The 21,310-nt window shown below is 40.0% G+C and overlaps 1 protein-coding gene across 3 annotated transcripts in view; it reads right to left on the bottom strand.

Annotated features, from left to right (window-relative positions):
- Nucleotides 1–21,310, bottom strand: part of fndc3ba (fibronectin type III domain containing 3Ba) — an 83,044-nt gene that overhangs the window by 8,805 nt on the left and 52,929 nt on the right. For all 3 annotated transcript variants that reach the window (XM_067479183.1, XM_067479182.1, XM_067479184.1), the window contains 16 exons: nt 18,803–18,954; nt 18,659–18,718; nt 18,393–18,531; nt 17,904–17,957; nt 17,568–17,692; nt 16,698–16,872; nt 16,232–16,318; nt 14,637–14,772; nt 13,678–13,749; nt 12,960–13,078; nt 12,565–12,670; nt 11,809–11,981; nt 11,223–11,336; nt 10,912–11,061; nt 8,870–9,150; nt 5,420–5,638 (listed from right to left, as the gene is read on the bottom strand). In XM_067479183.1, coding sequence (XP_067335284.1) covers nt 5,420–5,638; nt 8,870–9,150; nt 10,912–11,061; nt 11,223–11,336; nt 11,809–11,981; nt 12,565–12,670; nt 12,960–13,078; nt 13,678–13,749; nt 14,637–14,772; nt 16,232–16,318; nt 16,698–16,872; nt 17,568–17,692; nt 17,904–17,957; nt 18,393–18,531; nt 18,659–18,718; nt 18,803–18,954 — 2,162 coding nt within the window. The remainder of the gene's footprint in view (nt 1–5,419; nt 5,639–8,869; nt 9,151–10,911; nt 11,062–11,222; nt 11,337–11,808; nt 11,982–12,564; nt 12,671–12,959; nt 13,079–13,677; nt 13,750–14,636; nt 14,773–16,231; nt 16,319–16,697; nt 16,873–17,567; nt 17,693–17,903; nt 17,958–18,392; nt 18,532–18,658; nt 18,719–18,802; nt 18,955–21,310) is intronic.

Raw genomic sequence — 21,310 nt, 5'->3', positions numbered from 1 at the left:
CATTGTCTAATAATGCTTGTATAGTGGTGCACGACATTGCTGACTTGACTTGTGTATAAATTACTGTACACTGTTTCCTCATATATTAGCCCCGTGTTCAATAACGCTGCTTATTTGTGTCTGACCTGCCAGTGATGAAAACTTTTGAAGTATCAATACAGATTTAGCATCTGCAAGACGTTAAGCAGTGAAGACCTTATAATTGGAGCCAGGAAGGTGGAGGACTCCATTTTAAAAGAAGATAGAGGTGATTTATGAACACACACACCAAATAGTGACAGGCTATAGTTAGAAATCAGATGAAAATAAGCACCAGAAGTTTCTGGCTGGCTAGATGGACAGATTGATGGACTGAAGGAGAGATGATAAGTGAGCAAAATGAGCGAGTCAGACAGAAATGGGGATTTGAGCGGAAAAGGGGTTATTTATCTCCGCTATCAGCTTTCAGCACAATAAGGCAGAAGTCTGAGCGAGGAAGGAAGACACAGAAAAGAGAGGAAAGAGAGAGACAGAGAGTAAGACAGAGGCAAAGGTGACGGACAATCGAGAAGGGAGGAGGCTGTGATGCAGGGAGATAGTCCGAGGACAATATTATAGAGAGGTGAAATCAAGGAGGAGGAAAAGAGTGGTACAAGAGTGGAGACAGTGATGGAAGATGAAGGAGAAAAGACAGTGAGGGAGGGAGTGCTTCTTTAGTGGTTATAGGTTGTTAAACTTTATTTAGTTCATTATTTTGTTATTGCTTTTCCATATTTAAGGAATTGGATCATGTTAGTAAACTGTTTGTCTAGTGTGTGTTTAGAAGTTGCTTAGTTACAGTAATGTGTGCCAGCCGGTATATATGTTGCCCCTTGTGTGTCACGCAGGTTAGGTTAGTTTTGTCTGTTTGTGGTTTGAACTTGTGTTGTAGTTCAGCTTGATAGTTTGAGTTCAGCTATCTTTTGTTGGGCCTTTTAGGGCCTCAATTGTGTTTATTCCTGTGTCTACCCGCTCGGTCCCTGACAATATTTATACTGTAAATGCATCAACTTTTCCATTATCAGGAGTTATGGCCTCTTCTCATTTAGACAGCGCTTATTGGCAGACTTTCAAAACAATTAACACCCAGCACAGTACAGACAATAAATACACATGCACACGTGATCACAATCACCAGGCCGCAGTTAATGAGATGAACTGCATCCTTGGTGTAGATCCAAACAGCCGACCACTCAAACAAAACCAGGAGCAAAGGGGGACACAGAGAGAGGCTGGAAGGAGAGTAAGACATGTCACATTGTTCATTCTGACATGTTTCCTGCCCTTTTTCATGAGAATGCAAATATGGGATATTTTTTCCCCCTCACAGATATCATAATAAATGTGTGTTTGCCTAGTTGGTTGTTATGATTCTTGTACAGATGTTGTACTGCATTCGTTTCACTTTTTACCTGAGCAACATTATTAGTGCGACACAGAAAAAAACATGTTATAATTAAACGAGTTTGTTATGAGATGGATATAACATGTTCTAAGCTATTATTGACTGATATGGATGTTATCATGCATGGCTGCATATTGATAAGGTCAGCATCAGAGGCATGAGGAAACTGTCGACTAAACGGAAAAACAGATGGGGTGTACATTAAGACAAATGGCCAAACGTGAGAATGAGGGGAACGAGAAATGGGAAACACAAACTGGGCGATAAAATGAAAAGGCTAACTGACAAATGGGTAGATGGGGTGTGTGTGAATGGTGTGGTAAAGAAGCAATGTCGGGCCGATGTAAACAGAAAAGTTAATAGAAAGTGGATGAAAGGGTTAATGTGTGGATGATTTTAAAAGGCAGCAACTGTAGTGGGCCTATAAAAGAATCAGACCCTTTCCCTTTTTCCAAATGTTATTGCACTGCAGATTTCATTTTAAATGGATCAAAATGACATATGACATCAGTCTACACACTCTAAGTGGGAGGTTATTAAAATTTTGCAAACAAATATAAAAAACATGTTTTCACTTTGAGTGTGCATGAGCAAAATGGTAATTTGCTCCATTTAAAGTTACACCTACAACTAATTTACAAGCGACCAAAGTAAAGATCTGAAGCAATTACACCTGAGCTTTGCCCCTCAGTGCCTGTTCTTCCACCTGCATTCATCTTTAAAATCCACCATGTCAAAAGGTTGGATACTTCTTTGCACGGCACTACCTGTGTTGCCATAGCACCCTTACACCCCAAATACCCCTGCCAGTAGGCATTCTGGGTAATACGGGAGTTAAATGAGGAAAATCAAACAAACTCAGCCAGCTTGTAAAGGGCAACATCAAAGTGATGAAAACAAGTGAAAATGAGAAAGCCACAAGGGGACAGAAGGCAGAACAGATGCAACAAGTCTGCATACAGGGAGATAGGAATTTTTAAAATGAGCTGTGCTAGAAGGAGGAATGAAGAAAGAGAAGAAAGTAGAAAAATGGGGATTTAATATTTAAAACCTGGTCATTTAACACAGCCACAAAATGGAGACAATGTCGTGCAGATCACATAAAAACAAAGAGGATCAAAGATGAGCGAGGAAATTTATTAGAGGGGGATGCACATTTCTGCAGAGGTGAAGTCGCCTTTCTGACAATAAAATGAGATGAATAAATATGAATGACTTCAGCCCGAGACAAAGGGAGAGACCCTGGGACTGTTACGTCCAAAGTCAAAAACATAACTGGACACTAATGCATTTTAGTTTAAGAAAAATGACTCTAATGGAATTTGTTGGCAAAATCCGAAATTAGATTTACAGAGGCTGCAGATATTCAGTATCTCTGTTTACAAAGCTTAATATTTTCAGGACTCAGTACTTGTTATTTTTTTGTTTAAAATGTTTCTCAAGTTTCCCTCAGTACATTAAGAGTAATGAGGCAGGGCTAGAGATTTCTACCAATAACAAATAATCCCGCTAACTCTTTCTAATAGAACTTAATGAGAGAGCAAAGGGGAAAGAGGAGGAGCATGGTGGGAGTCATCCAGTAAACCAGCTGAATCCACTTATCTCCTCATAACCCTCTGCACACACGGATGCTCAACAAACGGTGCTGCACCACTGATGCAGCCGCTAATTCACCAAAACGTTCTGTCATATCCACCAGGAGCTTCAAGCAACGAATCCTCAGCAAAGGCCATTAGAATGCATCAGTCAGGAATCAGGTTGCCATTATTTTCTCATGGAGGAAATGATGGAGATGAAGCAAAGAGAGTGAGTGATTGTGTATTTGGGCTGCATACAGCAACTAGATTATGTGCATTATGACAATACATCTGGAATTAGTCCTGTCTTGTGTAGATTTTAAAAAATAGCTTTTTATCTTTTTATATATGTATCTGTCTATAAAGAGTAACTAGCATAATGTATATTAGTGTATGAACACCGGTAACATAAACTGAACTGAGAAGTGTTCTATTATTTAAAGTGATCACACACTTTAAATAAAAATGTAGGAATTTGATTTGATTTTATGAATAAAAACATATTTTCCATAGATTTGCATATTCTGGTAGATAAAATAATAAATATTAAAAAAAGAAAACATCCCTGTTGCTGAATGGACCCATAAGACAGAAAGCCTTCATTCACCCCCTCATGATTTAGCCACTTCTAAAACTGTGAACTACAAAAGCAGCAAAACGAATAATGATTGAAAAAAATAAAGAAACCATGCCCAGACTAATAAGTTAGAGACCAATTTAAGGATGTTCGTGAACCAACCAAAGTCAGTGGCCTCCTCTCTTCTTTATTCACAACTTAATTCACAAAAGCTACTCAAGCCCTTTTTTGTGTCATATCATTTTCCATACTGAATGCATTTTCTTCAGTTTCCTGCACGTTGCAGCACTTGCACACATAAGCAGGTTGAAAGATATGCCAAGATGATTCTCAAGACTACACACATACATACCATATTAGGTGGCTGCAGACTACACAGACAGTCACACGTACACACACACACAAGCTTATTTCCATATTAATGACTGGGCAAATGATATATATGGTGAATACAACTTTCTAACTGTGAACGCCATTTTCACTTGGCTGGCAGAGAGTGTGTTTGTATACCGTGTGTGTGTGTGTGTGTGTGTGTGTTGCAGAGGTCAACACACTACAGCCTTACAAATTGAGCCCCATCTGTTGCCGTCTGCACTCTGGCCTGTTCTAGTGGTGCCAAGTTACCTGCCTGCCAACTTAATGCGAGTCCAGCCTTAATGCAAACATTCAGCCGGCCAATCAGAACAGTAAACTGTTAGACGGAGGGAGCAGTTAAGACAAACTGACAGGTGCGCAGACAGGCAAGTGAATAAAAGTAGCTCTTCTCCATTATTCAGTTTCATCTGACTCTTACTTCGTCATTTTCTCCTCCCTTGTTCCCAATCTTTGCTGTGTCTGATTTTCACTTCTGCTCTGAACTTCTAATTTTGCGTTTAACTCCCTGCCAGTGTCAAACTCGCATCCTTCCTGTACGCCTCAGTCTGCTAATTTTCTCTCTCCCTGTTTATCTCGTTGTCACTACTATCTGACCAGTCGGTTAAATGGAAGCTTGATTGTTGGAAGCTGTATCTTGGCTGGCTCTAGATGCCCTCAACGTGACTACTCCATGGTACATCTGGTTACTGCGCACACACACACACACACACACACACACACCTTTAACTAGGTATTCATGGCCACAAACGTTCCCTCATCCTCATGCTAGCCTGTGTCTGTGTGAGTGTAACTATGGTGTGTAGTATCGACTTTGTGGCTCCTGATTTGCTGTATTGATTAACTTCGGGTTAGGGAGTGTGTCAAAAGTGGTGTGCATGGTGGATAAGTGGTTTAGAGAGCCCACCCTTTGAGTAGGACATATAAAAAGTCAAATAAAAACACAGAACTATTCATATTCACAGGAAAAAAATACAGCACATTTAGACTGCTACAAAACTGACAGCTGGAGTGGGGCCATGAATTAAGACTATTCTATACCTGTGTGTGTTTTATACACATATATAAAATCTAGCACATATAAAACTATATTGTTTACTACATTGGAAAACCATCTTTGGTTCACAATAACGTACATGCAGCCCCAGGTGAGAAGGACACACATAACTGAATATAATACGCGTGTATTCTGGTATATACTGAAGCCAAACATATTACTGTTATGACATATTGTTATTTTTTTCTCAGCACAAATTTAATTTGTTTTATTTTTTGTCCATTTTGTGAATTTTATCATAACTATTAAGCAATTGGGTTATCACCCACTAAAATTCATTTCTGAGATTAAATTGTGATGTGTATTGATATAGAATTTTTGTATGTTTTAAGTCTATAGTGAGCAGAAGGACATTACCATGAAGTGAACAAGCATGTGAGAGCCTTGTAAGACTGGTGAGTGTGTGCATCCACCTGTGGTTCTTGTCCACCATCTGTAGTGTGTAGACCATGTCCTCGGCAAGCAGGACACGTGTGTGACTGGCGTTTTCTCCCCACTTGAGTTTCAGGCTCTGAGGGCCGGCCGCCGAGCATTCGAGAGGGGGTGGGGCAGGAGGGAGGGGGCGTGTCCTCGCCATCAGGGCTGGACTTGTGACGCTGGAGCCGATGGCATTGACTGCCTGTATCTGAACACTGTAAGCGGTAAGAAGAGGAAGAAAGGGATTATACTTTGTTAAAGACACACTGTAAATTTGACATGTTTTGTCTGGATACTACAAAGGTCATAATTCAACATGTATACTAATATATGGATTTTAATGACAGTGTACACAGGAAGTGAGTCCAACAGCGATCACAAATATATGTACCTTATAACCTTATATGTTCTCTGTGTGTTTTTAGACCTATTTGTCTAATGGTGGAGTAATTTTCAGTATGGAGTGTGACCTGAGGTGTATTAGCTTTGGCCTTGAATGCTTTTAAGATCCATTGCCCCATTACAATTCAATGTACTCCAGGAACAGACTTAAAATTGTCCGACTGGTTGTCCCACTTATATACCAAATATAGAGTGGTATGCAGGAGAAAATCAATCACTTCTACACTGTGCTTTCCAAGATTTAGCGAAGAACAGAACCTTTTTTTTTCACCAAGCCACAGAAAGCAATTTCTTTCTTTTGTCTTTACTTGATTAAGTGTTGTGTTCCACAAATCCAATCTAGAAAAGGTAAACTAGTAGAAAGAACTACAGTGTGTTCTGAGAAAGATATTTATAAAGTGTGTGTTTTATACTGTAGACCCAAACCTACACATGCACACGCATGCATAAGGTCATATAGTACATAGAGTATGTTGCTAATTAAATAAAGCAGAAATGGATTTTTGTTTCTCAAATTCCCTGCTACCTTTCTTCCAGGAATCCCACTCTCTTCCTCAGCCTTTTTCAGCCAAAGTCTGATCACCTAATTAGTATCCATATCAGAGGCCCTTGGCTAGAGAAGACCTACTGTCTGATATTTGATTCCCGATTCTCTGTAAGTGTAACCTTTCATTAGAATTCATATGTCTGAGTGAAGACATAAGAGAAAGGGCAGAGTTCATCCATCCACTAGGTGATCAGGTGTATAGCTAAACAATAATAAAGATCAAGAAGAACCAAGAGAAAGAAAGATAGAGAAGCTTAGCTTTTGATGGTGAGGGATTCCATTTTGTTATGGAAGGATTTACACATCAAAGTTTCACGGCATTTTGTTCCATTGTGATTTGGAAGAATATAGGGGAGAGTATGAAAACTGTCTCAACAAAAGGCTGCAAGTCAGTGGTCGTAGCACAGCCACATTTTGAGCAAAAGACACAGCATAGTCGCTCATTGTAAGCTCAGCTTGCTGACAGACAAGCCAAATTATGTTAAATGTCAATGCACCGGCTTTTTTAGCTGACAAACAACGTGCCTAATTGTGCCTTTCTTTCCATACGTGTACATTTTGTGAAATAATCTTTTTCGCATGGCTTCCTTTATTCACATGTTGCTAGTGACTGATGTTTGCTGTTTTTTTTTGGTCAGTTTATGAGTTCACTTTCTTTCACTACAGGTTAAATGACTGTAATATGTGAGTGTGTGTTTCGTTTTGTTTTTTGCCCCTATGAGTTCAAAGTCACCACAGTGGCTCATTTGTCTGCACGTTGATTTGGCACAGTTTTTACATTCCTAACGATACCCTCCCCAATTTCTACTGGGCTTGGGACCGGTGTGACTGTGTTGGGTAATTATCTTCTTAAAGTGTCTCATAAAGATGTTAAACAGTTTTAATTGACTGTGATGGAAACTGAGGATGCTTACGAATGTCTGAAACCTTGTTGCTGAATGGTAAAAAGCAACTGATTAAAAAAAAAAAGAACTGGCCTTTATAAACTGATGTTTTGTTACAAAGTCTGAAAAGCTTATGACGCCTTTAGTTAAACCAAATCACTGTTTTGGTGATATATTATTCAGACTTTTCCATAATGAGTATTTTTCCTGTGAACTGTTATTATTAAGAGCACTGGTCTCCAGCAGGTACAAACACAATTTTCAGTAAAGTTGGAAAGTTGGCGTGTTGTGTAAATGTAAATACAAAGCGAAGGCATTGACTTACAAACTTTCTGAAGCCTATTATTGATTAAAAATAGAACAAAGAAATTTTATTTACATTTTCCAGTGTCCAGCTTTTTGGGAAAGGGGGTTTGTAGATGGGAGAAGAAACACCTGGTGTCCACACATCGTTTATTAAATATAGCCTCAGTATAAAGACAATTTAAACCTGCACTAAAGCACACGCAGTCCTCCTCCTGACGGAGTAAACAACATTTACAGTAGCCTTTAACAAGGCCATACATGCAAATGAAATATGAATATGAATAATATTATCTGAAGTACTCCACCACTCTAAATAACAACCAGAATTACCGTCATTGGCACAGACAAAAACAGGCACACACACCCATATGCACGTGCACAAACACATACATGCACTGTGTTCTATCTCCGTGGGAGCCATTATGCAAGAGAGGAGAGTGACATCGGGACAAAAACAACCTCAAAGTAAAAACAATGGTTTGTCATACTGATTCTTCACAAGTCCCTCGACTTTTGAGGGAAACCCACCTCCTACACAATCACCTGCATGCACAAAAACACACTCACATTAAATCCCACCATCACAGCGGAATAATAACAGTAGCTGGTTATTCAAGTAGCTGTTTACTGTTGCCACGGTAAAAGAGGGTTTGACATCATTGGTCATGCAAACATCATACAAGGTTTCCTAGGTACAACACTGCCACATATGTACTTCTGCCTTACATATTATTATATTACTGTATTTACCATACCACATTATCCAAAACATGCTCAAAATAAACAAATCATTGTGATGTGATTATGATCATTTATCTTTTAGTATTCTTAAATAAATAAAGCTACGATCAATTTAGAAAAAATGTCTTCCAAAACTCAGCTTACTGTGCAGAGAGTTGATGACTTAGGCGATTCCTTGAAAAGTTTCAATGATTTTCGCTTAATTAGAAAGATTTGCAGCATATTATTTTTTCTTATTATTTGATCATGACTGACACGGGAGGAGCTGTGCAGAGCGTTGCATGCTATTGTATAATTTGTGGTTTGAGATTAAATACTGTACTACATACTTTCAATTGCCAAACCTTAGCATTAAGCCTTCCATTAAGCTGCTAGAAGCAAGAGTTCAAATAACCTAGACTATTACTGAGTACATGGTCGTACTGTTCCAAAAAATGTGTTTCTAAATATTGACTACTGGTTTAGTAAGGTACCATATGGAATATGATAATGTGATAATTATCAACATGAATCCCACTTTAAATACAAGAAAACATTTTATATGCTCTACTGATTCATGTGAGTACCTGTATTCGGTGTCTGGCTGCAGGCCTGTGACAACGTGACTTGTCCCTGATTCCACAGTGATGGTTTGGTCATCCAGGGCGATGATGTAGGAGGTGATCTCTGCCCCATTGCCGTTTGGCTCGTCCCACTTCAGAAAGAGGCAGGTAGACGGGGAAAGTCCTGACTCAGGGGAGGCCGCAAGGTCCAGCAGGGTGAGGGATGACACCTGGTCGGGATTTGTTGCAGGGGTCCGAAAGCTCACCTGCTCGCTGTAAGGACCAGCTCCCGCCTGGTTCACCGCCTGAATGGGGAGACACAAGGTGAGAGAAATGAGGAGATGAGGGAAAGACTGACATGTGGTGGCATGGAAATTGATGACGGAAAGGAGTTTTAAGACATGAATAGAAAAAAAGAAGAATGAGTAGGAACAAAGACCAACACAGATGAAAGTTAACATCAAAAAAGGAAAAAGAGAAAGTAAAATTAAGTGGCATGAACAAGAGTAGATAAAGAGCAAGAGAACGTAAAATACATAAAAGATGGAAGAACACCAGCAAACAGAGATGAATTATAACTACTGGACCCATAAAAGTTTGTCTTTTTCTTCTGCGGAAGTGACACAAATATGCATTTACAACTTTATATACCCTTGTGCCCGTTAATGGTTGTTGATGTATTCGTCTGCTTTATTGCCTCACTCAAACGCACTGAGTGATTTAGAGAAAAAAAAAAAAACTGTTTAATACTATGGCTGCTAGAGGAACTAAAATTCAGATACTAACAACCATAGCTCGTTTTGCTGCATTTCTCCTAATCTGCCTTGAAAATGTGCACGTTGTGGCTGTTACAGCAAATGTCAAAAATCAAAACAACACACAACCAACCCCCCCCCCCTGCCGTTTAAAAGGAGTGAAGGATTAGTTGCAATATGCAGTACTTCCAAGAAAATGATGAGCGCTTATATTTCACACAGAGATGTACCTGTTTTCACGTTTCAACAACAGCCCTGCAACAGTAATTTCCACCCCCAAGGAGTAGATGATAAAATGACTTCTTCTTTACTTGGCGGTAGACTATTTAGTACATAGTTTGAGAGTCTGAAAAGAAAAACTATACTAGCAGTTTTGATTTATCTTCCCTCGTCAAACATATATACTGCTTGGCTATTTAAAGGTCCCGTATTGTAGTCCTTTCCCTCAAGTGAGATTGATTCCTTGAGGTCTTAAGCCTTGTGTGACAAACTTGTATAAAGAAATGCACAAGGATCAAATGCCAAAGCCTCCTTCTAACCCAGTCTGTCACAGCCCTCTTAAGAATTTAAGTGGCTGTTGTTTTAAATGCTAATGAGTCCATCACAGAGTTGATGTAGAAAGAGAATGACTTGTTAAGTTTTTTTTTCAAAGTGACAGGTTCTGTGTTTTTAAGGTAAGAGGTGGAGAACAGCTGTATTGTTACTGTGTTGACTGCCCTTGTAAATATGCATGTGATAGTACTAGTGTACCAGTGCATATTCAGTACCTAAGCAGAAAATATATACAGGCACACACATGCATGGACGTGCACACGACTTCTAACATTAGGGTGACTTTGTGCTGTCCTTTATAAATGAGCCTATAAAACACGCTGTCATTGGAGGTTACATTAGGAAAGAAAGCAGGCAAGAGAGAGTGTCTGTGTGTACAAAGATACAGAAAGATTACGCACCAGATCAAGAGTCAGAGCACAAATACAAATAGATTTTTATCAACCTTTCAGGGAGCTCTGTCTCTCTGTCTGGTTGTTTCTTAATACTGATGCATCCCTTGGCTGACCTATGTATGCAAGTGCTGTGTATTTGATCGTGTTTGCATCCTGACTATCTGTGTCACATTTCCAATTTCATCCTTTGTTTTTGCGTTTAGCTGTGTGTCTGTGCATCTGTGCTCATGTATAGTTTATGTGTCTTCTGTCTAGTATGCAAACGCCTCTGTGCATTAATGTAGTTTGTGTGTGGATGTGCATTAAGCGTGCATGTATTTCATGCTCATAAGTAGGTCTGGGTGTAGGTGTTATTGTTTGTTACCTGTAGCCTGCAGCAGTAGTCCGTGGCAGGCGTCAGGTCTGACAGTTCACACTGTGTGGCAGATCCACAATAGATGAGCTCCATCGGTTCATCTTCCCTTGCCCACTCCAAACGATATTCAGAAATGTCTGTACCTGAACCTTCAGGACTCTGCAGCACACACAAACACACACTCAGCTCAGGAAATGTATCAAGTAAAAATAAAAATAGAGAGAAAACTGTGCCAAGATAAAGCAGTCAGAAGAGAACTGAGGTACAGAGTGGTTTAAAGAAAGGCTTTCTTCACTTATTTATATCAAATGTTTTTTCACCTCCCAGTTCAGCGTAATGCAGGTGTTGCTGCTTAGTGTGATGAGTGGTGCCGCGCACTGGCCAGGGGGGCCCGCTGCAGTCATCACGTCTGTTGGCTCAGAGTATGGGCCAAACTAAATTTACAAAAAATAAAAAATAAAAACCATAAGAAAAGACAGCATGCACACAAACAAGTAGAAGCATGTTAACCTAACACAAATGGAAGACAAAGTACACAAGAGTAAGCACATCAATTACACTACACTGCCTGTGCAGATATGTCTGGGACACAGTGACCTAATCACTAATGGTCCTATTTGTGTGTGTGCGTGACTACAATGAAAAAAATAAATAGGTTTCTCCGCAGATCCACGGTTCATATACTCAATATGCTGAGTAGATTTCATGGCCATGAGGTCAATGAACCACATAATAAGATGCTTTTTAATAAAAAAACAAAAGCAAACCATCAAGAATTTAATGTAAACAATTTAAAAAGTTTTTCCTGCGGAGGTGCATGTTTTGGGGCTAATCAGGGTGGTGACTGTGGACTTGCCTTCTCTTCCATTTCTGGCTATTGCTCATACTTCTTGTTGTTTTTCTTACCCCAGCCTCGTTGGCAGCCCGCAGTCGGAAGTTGTACGTGGCACCAGGTAGCAGGCTGCCGACTGTGCACTGCAGTTCTGATCCGTGATACACCTCTGCTGGTGTGGCATCGCCTTCACTCATCTCCAGACTGAACACACACTCCTTACACACTCCCTCAGTTACAGGGGAGTCTACAAGGAAAAAGGCAGACAAAGACACAGCTTTTATAAACTTGGGAAGACCGATTGAAGGTTGTGTTTAGCATGCTGCAACGTTTTTACAGAACAGTGCATCAGGCACATTCCAAGGGGCTCTTTCTTCCACCAGGTGCTTCAGTTTGGTTCCAGTATGGTGAAATTAATAAATTCTGGAGAAAGTGGGGAAAACCCTTTAGTACATTATGTCTGACCTTCAACTAAAGCCTGTGATTGGAGCCAGAAAGTGAACTGAGTAGGGCTGTGGTAAACTGTAATTTAACTGGTTAAAGCACAACTTACTTAATATATTACATTGGCTTTTGCCTGCCAATAGATAACAGCACTAATCTGCAATAATGGGCTGACATTAGGAGAGTTAAGTCAAACATAGGGCTAGGTTGGGTATTTAAATAGACTCAATTGGGGCAAAATTAGAATGAAAAATGTTTGACTAAGGTTGCATTTGAGCTGGCTAAGCATACATATTAAGAGGCTCATTTAGCAGCTTTACATAAAAAAGTCAACGACCATCTGGTAAGCAAAACTAAACACAGTGGATGTGTATGTCTGGACTCACCCCATTCTAACTGCACTTCCTTGTGTTTGGCTTTACCAACAGTCCTCGGTGGCTGGCATGGCCCCGGCGGGATGCTTAATGTGCGAACTGGGACACTAACAGTGCACTTTGGGAAAAGAGACAGACACAGGGAATCAAAACAGAAGAACACGAACTGTAATTATAAATCAGTTTGATTACTCACAAGAGGAAATGTTAATTATAATACTTGGGTACTTGATTTGAGTGTTGATTATCTGTATGCAGATTGTCGATTTTCCCATATTTTAGCAACCTAAGCAATGTCGATGTGACACAGTTGCACCACTACCAACTCAAGAACTGTTTATGAACAGATTACCATTTTAACGTAGTGCATTTGTGTGTGTTTTGTGTGTGTGTGTATTGTGTCTCACCGGGCTGTGTCCTCCGGTGGTGATGCTACACACACGTAGGCGGTAGAGGGTTCCAGGTGTGAGGTGCTCACACACACACTCTGTTGCTGGACCACTGTACGCTACGTCCCACTGGCTCACTGCACGTACACACATTAAGAAGAGAAACAAAATTACACAACTGCTCATAAAGATTAAGAGAAGTTGCAGTTAAATGGCAAACTGTGTGGTTCCATTTCCGGCTAGTGCAAACATACTGTTCCTGCATGGACATAATCTACTGCTGCAGCCAGAATCTGATAGCCGTAATTAATTCCTTCACGCCAAACGCAATTTAGTGTCATTACAGGCATGTTTTGGGAATATGATCTTAATGCTTGAATTATTTACTCTGTAACTCTTTAAATGCTGCACATCATAAAGACACTTGTATTTTTCCAATTTGATGTGTTTTCACACGACAAAAACAAAACAACCAAAAAAAAATAAAAATTCAGTTTCCTGGAGGAAGCATCTGAGGAAATCCAGATGCCACTGTGTTAAATTGACGCTAACAATGAGTGAATTATGGCTGCTATTCTACTATTAGGGGAGTAAGTGAGAGAAATGAATGCAGAGAGTGCACATGCACAGTGACAGAAAGTGCCATTTGAGTTTTGCTTTATGAGATGATAAAATTTAGATTGAGCACTCAAACTGGCTCAATGGACAGACTGACAGACACGAATGTAAATCGTACCTTCGGAGCATCCTTCGGAGATTTCTAGCAGGTACGTAAGAGCCTCTGAGCCCCCGTTGTCCTTTGGAGGATCTATTAGAGGAATTGAAGGGTTTAAATTAACTCAGTGAGCTGTAACTCAGAGGAATACATGTACAAATCCAACAAGTTTTAGAAGAAGGTTTGACTCAAACAGCAAAAATGATCAAATGAATTATCACAAAATGTTTTATAAATGTATATATCACACATTAATAAGTTATGAAATGAGGCTCTCCATGAGGTTTAGCATCAATTTTTATCCCCCAATACAAGATACCATAAAGCAATCACACCAGCAATAATTAAAGCAATCTTGTTTGTTGCTATAAAAGTTAATTAAACAATATAAACCGTAAATGAAAGGCACACAGTTAGAACTGTGCCACGTTTACAACATTTGACGGGACAGGGTGCCCCAACTCCAGCAGTACTGTTGCTTGACAGATGGATGATAGCAGATATGATGCCTTTTTATTGCTGCAACCTCACTTTCATAAAACCCCACTGGCAGCAGTTTGTCAATGATTTCCCATGTTTCATTGACGCTTTTGGTATGAAGCATGACACCATCCCAAAGACCATTTAGAACATTTTTACCTTTTTAGAGTACTGTGCACTAAATACTTAAAACGGAATAAATACTATATATGAATCTAAATAAGTAACTAGAAATAGTACACAAAATCTTTTATGGCTTAATTAACAAATTTAATTTTTAGGAAAGACGGCTGAAACAAATGCAACGGCATGTTATTTTATGAAAAGTGTGGTTCAATTAACACTCGTCAACATATACAGTGAATTAAATTTCACTCCGATAGTCATGTAAGCGAATTACCCTTTGCAAGTTTTAAGTGTGTAAGACAATACAGGCAATGTATTAAGAATACTGTCTGTCTTCGTGATGGAGTATAACACGAGTGCATTTGTGTCTTTACCCCATGTGACAGTAAATCCGTAAGGTGTTGCTGTGGTGACGCAGGGTGTAGATGGAGGGCCTGGTTTGTCTGGATTGGTGGTGCAAACCAGCACTTCACTGGGACTGCTCTTTCCCTCCATATTTGATGCTATGAGCTGCAGAAAGAGAAATACACAGTGTGCGGGATTTAAAGTAGGCTAACAAGAGAAATTTGAAAAGAGGAATGAAAAGTGGAGGAAAAGAGTGACCATGTAAAAGGAAAAAAGGAAAACAGAAATTGATGAAAACTGAAAGCAGATGGAATGTAAAACATAAAAGAGGCACAGTTTGCATCGTTAGAAACAAGAACATACAGAGAAATCCATCGCAGACTTGTCCTGATTAATAGAAGCCATAACACTCTTCACCAATGATTTTCCTGGCTGCTCTGCCTGTATTTCCTATCTATGTTGTCCCCATCCAAAGGGATTTCAGTATGCCTTGCTCCCAGATGCTCACACCAAATAAAAATCACAAAGAACAAAGAGTTGCCCATTTGTGTGTGAGCATGTGAGTTTGTGTCTTCAAACATCTGCCGTCTCAGCTAATAAGGAAATGACAGCGCCTAATCACACTGTCAGTGAACATACAGCCCTGTCGGTCTGAACATTTTGTTTTACAAAGTCCTCAAATTATGAACACTATGAGCTATCACAGCTTTTAGCAGAGCTGGACAGTGTTCTCTAGTTGCTAAATGGCTGGTCAATTGTTTCGGTAGTGGTTAGATTGCAGCCAATTCTCTGAAGGCAAGATGTTGTATCCTTTCCTAGATTAATGGATGTTGTATTACCACTGACAGACACCAGGCTGGGTCGGTATCCTTGGAAACATTTTATTTTCATTGAACAGAAAGGGAACATCACTGACTTAAAATTGACCAAGCAAGAAAACTGAATTAAGGAAGCAGAGCATGTTGATCTTAATCACAGTACATCTGAGATAAAATAAATGAATAAAATTAGTTTGAGCAGTTCATGCAGCCACATTTAAATATTGTATTTAATCTGCTTTGAATAACACATTTTAAATACCAATTTCAGTTTTTATTGTGGCAAATCCCACTCATTTACCAGGCTCAAGCATGTACACAATGTACACCATTTGTACACAAAAGAATACAATCCCTCTCTTGAGTCAATTGATTAGATGGATTCCACTATCACATCCTGAACTCACCTCATAACTTGAAGAAAGAAGACACAGCTAGTCTGGCCTCTCTTAGTAGTTATCTAAATAAACCTGCCAGCATCTATCACCCTTCTGAATAACATGTTACAACTTGATAAGTTAATCAATACAAAAACTAAAACATAACATTCAGTTGTGGTTTCACTGCGTGATTATTTCGAAGCCGGAAGCGCTGATTTCCTAGAGTCTACATTATCTAGTTGCCATCACTCTTCACGTCTAACTCTCAACAAGAAAGCCTGTTTGAATAAGCCCATTCTTCCAAATGCCAAACCATACCAAACTAAGGCATTCCGGCAACACAAAAGTGCAAACACAGAGGCAGCAATTTAGCAATTACGGTGGTGCTGAAACAAACACACACCAGCATTCAAAGGCACCACTTACCCTGAATTTATACTGTGTACTCCTCTTCAGGCCTTGTACAGTACAGGTCAAGTTTTCTCCAGTGTACTTTGGATGAAAGTCTGTTCCCTGTTGGAGACACACTCTCAGTATTCAGCACATATTACCATAAATGTACATTTTTAAGTGCATGATTTACTTATATACTTTATATACCTAACCATGTGGTGTGTGTTTCTGTTAGTATGCTTGTGCACTGCTGGATTTACTACTCTGTGTATCTGATGTACATTTCCCCAGACCACCCTGCAGTGCATTATGGACATAGTTATTTTCTGTTGTTCTCAAGCACATTACTTCCTGTTGGAGACTGTTTTAGTTAGATTCAGGTGACTAACAACACCAAAGCTCCATCAAATAACAAAACAGAAAGTTTAAAAATGTAATTTAGGTCATATACTAATCACAAATCATATAATACTCGTGCTTATGTGTGTGTGGTACTCACACTGTTGTCCTCCTGGATCTCTAGTGTGTATTTGAGCTGGTCCTCGCTTGGACTGCCCTCAGGACGCCCCCACTCCAGAATGACCCAGGACACCCCTGCTCTGACCAGCCGTGGGGCCAGAGGGAGAGCAGGCAAAGTGCCCATGGTGTAAAACACCACCTCTGTGCTGAAACCACTGCACAAAACAAAATGCAGACTGACATCAGTGGTCATGTCAAGTGAGTGCAGGGGTGTGTGGGGAGTTACAGGTGAGCATGGGGATATGAGGAGCTCTCAAGGGAGACAGAAATAAGAACAAAGAATAGTGAGGATTTGGGGGGGGGTATATAACCAGCTGCAGGAGTCTAAGTGTTTTGTGAAACTTTTTTTTAAAAAAGACAGCTTGTGAATGCTGTTTTAGTTCCTATGTGTGTCCATAGCTTCAAAGGGAAATCAAGCTGAAAGATGCATTAAGGCCACTTTGAGTTCAGCCAGAGAGCTCATATCTCCTCCCTCACTCTCACTCCCCTTTATCACCTCCTCCCCTCTTCCTGTCACCCTAACGACTGCAGGTGAGATTCTCCCTGCCACAATGACGAAGAGGAGATGGGAGTAGAGGGGAAATGGAGAGAACATGGGAAAAGAGAAAGAGGACTCACATCGCACGTAGAATAACAGGCACAGCCAGAATGCTGCCTGTCTGTGTGTGTGTGTCATCACACTGGTGTGTGGATTTAAACTGGACTTCAGCATGAAATACATATGTTGGGGCTGACAGTGTACATATGCATGTTTACTAAAAATATAAACCCTCATCCCATTAACTGGCATCTGCCTTTTGGGTTATGTTTATATATGTCTACTTGTGTATTCAATAACAGGCAACAGTACCTGGTGCCAATGTCGTTGTGTGCAGCCACTCTGAACGTGTAGCCACAGGCAGGAAACAGTCGTGTCAGCTTACAGTGTCTCTGGCTCCCAAAGTAACATTCTCTGAAAACACTGTTCTTCTTTCCCTGTAGAGTGAAGAGCAACGCAGATTTAAAAGGAATGAATAAAATGGATGAACATACAGCGTGACAGAGTAAAAAAGTATTAATAGGAGAAGCAATGATTGGTAGTGAATAATTCACAGATGTATTACATCTTGTCTAAGGAGTTTTATGAAATCTGTGCGATGTGTATAACTGCTTTAAAATAAGCATGAATGATAATGGAGCGACTTACCTCATCCCACTCGAGCAGGTAGTTTGTGATTTTGGATCCGTTGTCGCCAGGGGGCTGTTGATGGCGGGAAACGCGAACAAGCCAGGAAGACAAGACACAAGAGAGAAAGTAATGGAGAGAGAAAGGATTAGCCAAAGATGAAAGACTGGCCTAATATCCTGTTTGGATGACATATGTCTTTCCTTATCAGCGACTGTGTGAATGGAGAAAACTACTCTTGTGGAAAAGCTCATACAGGACATGGGTCTGCCCCTGACGGCACGGTCCAACAATGCAATAGGGCTGATAGAGTCAGGCTAGAAGATAAAGCAGGTAAAGCAACACATACTGTTCCACTTCTGTAAGAATTAAGTAATTTACTTAATTACTTAAGTAAATATTAAGTAATTCCCTCTGCCATCAACACTAAGCGAAACATTAAATCACAGCAATGAGTGGGATTGCTTCAGTAGCTGTCATTATGATGAAAAAAAGCCTGGTTTAAAATACCTTCCACTGTAGGGTGAGGGTGCTCTTGGTGCGATGGGAGAGTTTCGGGGGTAGCGGGACATCTGGGACGCTGCAGTGTGTGGTGAACGAGCCGGCCTCTGAACATGAGCCCCGAACCGAGTTGTACAGCGCCGTCACACTAGAGTAGACACAAGGAAATATTTAAAAACACCAGAAACACAAGAGATTCGTGTTTTCAATTACTCCTGGACCTGATGGGAGTTGTACAGATGACTGTGGAATTAAAGAAAAAAAAAAAAACTCACCGTACGTGGTAGTCTGTTGCTGGCCTCAGGTCTTTCAGATGATACTCCAATTCTTCGCCACTGAAACAAACAACAAACACTCGGGTTACAAAAAGTGTATTTGCAACCACTGGCCTATTGTTTAACTTACATCAAGTTTCTTACCTGTATACGAGTCGATATTTTCCGTCTCTTCCCTTGTCTGAGAGAGACACCTCGTAGGAGCAGGAAACGGGCATCCCGTTACTATGCCTGTTCCCCAGCCCTGCAGGGGGTGCCCAGGACAGCCGTGCAGTCCGCGCCTGCACATTGGACACCTGTAAGAAACAAATACACAAATCTGTATGTACTATACGGTAATACACAATGAACGCAAGCGCAGCTCTCCATGCATTTTGTGTATGGCTTTTAGTTCCAAATGATAAAGCATGTTTTTTTTTTTTTATTTTATTTGTATTCTGTTCTATTCTAGGCAGTCAACCATCAGCAATGATCCTGTTATGGTCTGTTTTTTTTCTGAACCGGGGTGTTTTTGTCTCCTAATGTATGAGGTTGGCTCAGTCACATCCATATCAAGAAGGCAAAAGAAAATTAAAATGAGTAAACCCTCCACAAAAGGAAAAAAAAAAAAAACACCAGCCCATTTGTGTGTTTAACTTTGTGCATGTCTGTATGTCTGCAAGTGTCTGCATGTTTATGGGAGTTTCAGAAGCAGCACATGGTGGCTGAGCCAATTTAGTGTGATTTAGCACAGTCTGCTGCCATTCCAGTCTCCACATTCAGTGAATAGGTGATGAATGTGCCTTGAGGGCATTGAAAACCACAACCACCATGCCTAGACCGTCTATAAGGAAGAGAGACAGACGGGAAAAGATGTGAGACCGACACTGACATTTTATTGAGAATTTAAAACACAACGATTAGGTTTTAAAAGAGCAAATCATTGTGTCCACGTGCCTGAAGACATCTGTGTCTTTGATGGAATTTATTTAATGGCAGCCCTCCCTTTGCTTGTACTGTACATCCACTAAGGACATATTAATTATGCCAACCCTTTGTAAAAGTTGGCAAGACAGTCAGCGACACTAAGACAGGGAGTCTAGTCCAAAAAGAAGAAAAGAAAAGAACACAAAGAAGTTAAACAGAACTCAAGGGTGAACAACCCCATTGAGAGGTTCTGAAAGGTGTGATCCTTTAACCCTTATGGACAGTCTGTACATCATCTGCTAATGTTTTGGCTCTGTTATGTAAAGGCCAATAAAAGTGAAGTTGTGTGTGCGTCTAGTTTTTATCCATCAGATCTTGTCTCTTTATTTAGTGTTTTGCTTTCATCAATGTTTTATTAAAAACAGTTTTATGTGCAAGTTTTACACTTAACTTCTCATCACAGAGTGGCCTTTGAAACATTGCCTTTAAAAAACGTTTTTGTCATTTGTTTTTTATAAAATGCTTCTGAAGTGACAAACTACACACCTTATAAACAACCTATATCCTTCCCCTGTCCACTTTTATTGTGTTTTCACCAGTTAATATGGAGAAAAAGTAAACAATAAAACCCACAGAGAGGACAATAGTTCTATATCAACTAACATTTGAAGGGCAACTTCACCAATTTTCAATTTGCTTTCTATGGCTTATATATATTACTTCTTTTAAAGGTCCCTCCGACTTTCCCACATTAAAATATTTTATCTGCTTCTAGCTGAAAAGCTAGAAGAAGAGTGATATATTAATATAGGGAACCAAAAAAAGCAAGTTCAAAATCAATGAATTTATCATCCACATATAGTATGATCCTCATAGAAAGTATAGAAAATCATCATGCACAAGTATATGTAGCAACTGCCAATATGTGCCTCCAGGCCAATGGAGGTGAAAAGTGGTTTGTCAAAAAGAGTGAAATGGAAAAGGAAAAATTCACAAATTAATTACTCCTTTCTTCTGAAAATCCAATTAAGCAAAAGCAGATTCACCTTATTGACATAAAAGCAAGCATACAACCACAGACGCACTGCAGTATTGTGAACATCTTTAGATGAAAAACTCACATTCAGTGGAAGCTCTGCCTCTGCACCAGGTTTACAAATTACAAGCCTTTAATACAACCCTGGAACACAGAGTCACACCAATGGCAGGAGGAAACCTCAGAATTGCCGTAGTTGTTTTTTCCTTCCTTCCTTCACATAATCATCTCTAAAAAAATATGCTGTGTCAGAGCACAGGTCATTTGAGGTTATGGGAGGAGAAAAATCTATCCTGTAAATGATTTTATTTCTTTCTCAGCACCTCCCCTACACTGTATTTTCTGTATTATTCATCACGGCATGCTCGCTGTCTATTTCAACCCCTGGCATAAACTCACAGATATCAAATGGGCCAATTGCAAAGCCCGCTGAACAAACTGCTTAAACTAAAATGGAGCAATTCCTCTCCGGAAAACCATGTCTGAATGGCTTCAGCTTGTTCATTCACATTCCCCTTGGGGACAGGAAAGGACAGCCACACCGTTTACATGGATTTCAGCTGATAAAGACACAGTACGAAGTGAATGATGTGAATGAGCACATGCTGCCCTCATGTGGCCAGGGTGAGCAGAGAATGGATAATTCATTATCCCCAAAGTGATGCACTCCTCACACAACCTTTTGTTTTTCATATGAGCTTCTGATTTTT

Source organism: Channa argus, chromosome 16 (assembly GCF_033026475.1).
Source record: "Channa argus isolate prfri chromosome 16, Channa argus male v1.0, whole genome shotgun sequence".
Lineage (NCBI taxonomy): Eukaryota > Metazoa > Chordata > Actinopteri > Anabantiformes > Channidae > Channa > Channa argus.
The sequence above is the reverse complement of the archived record's forward strand: the minus strand, read 5'-3'. Positions and strand labels throughout refer to the sequence as shown.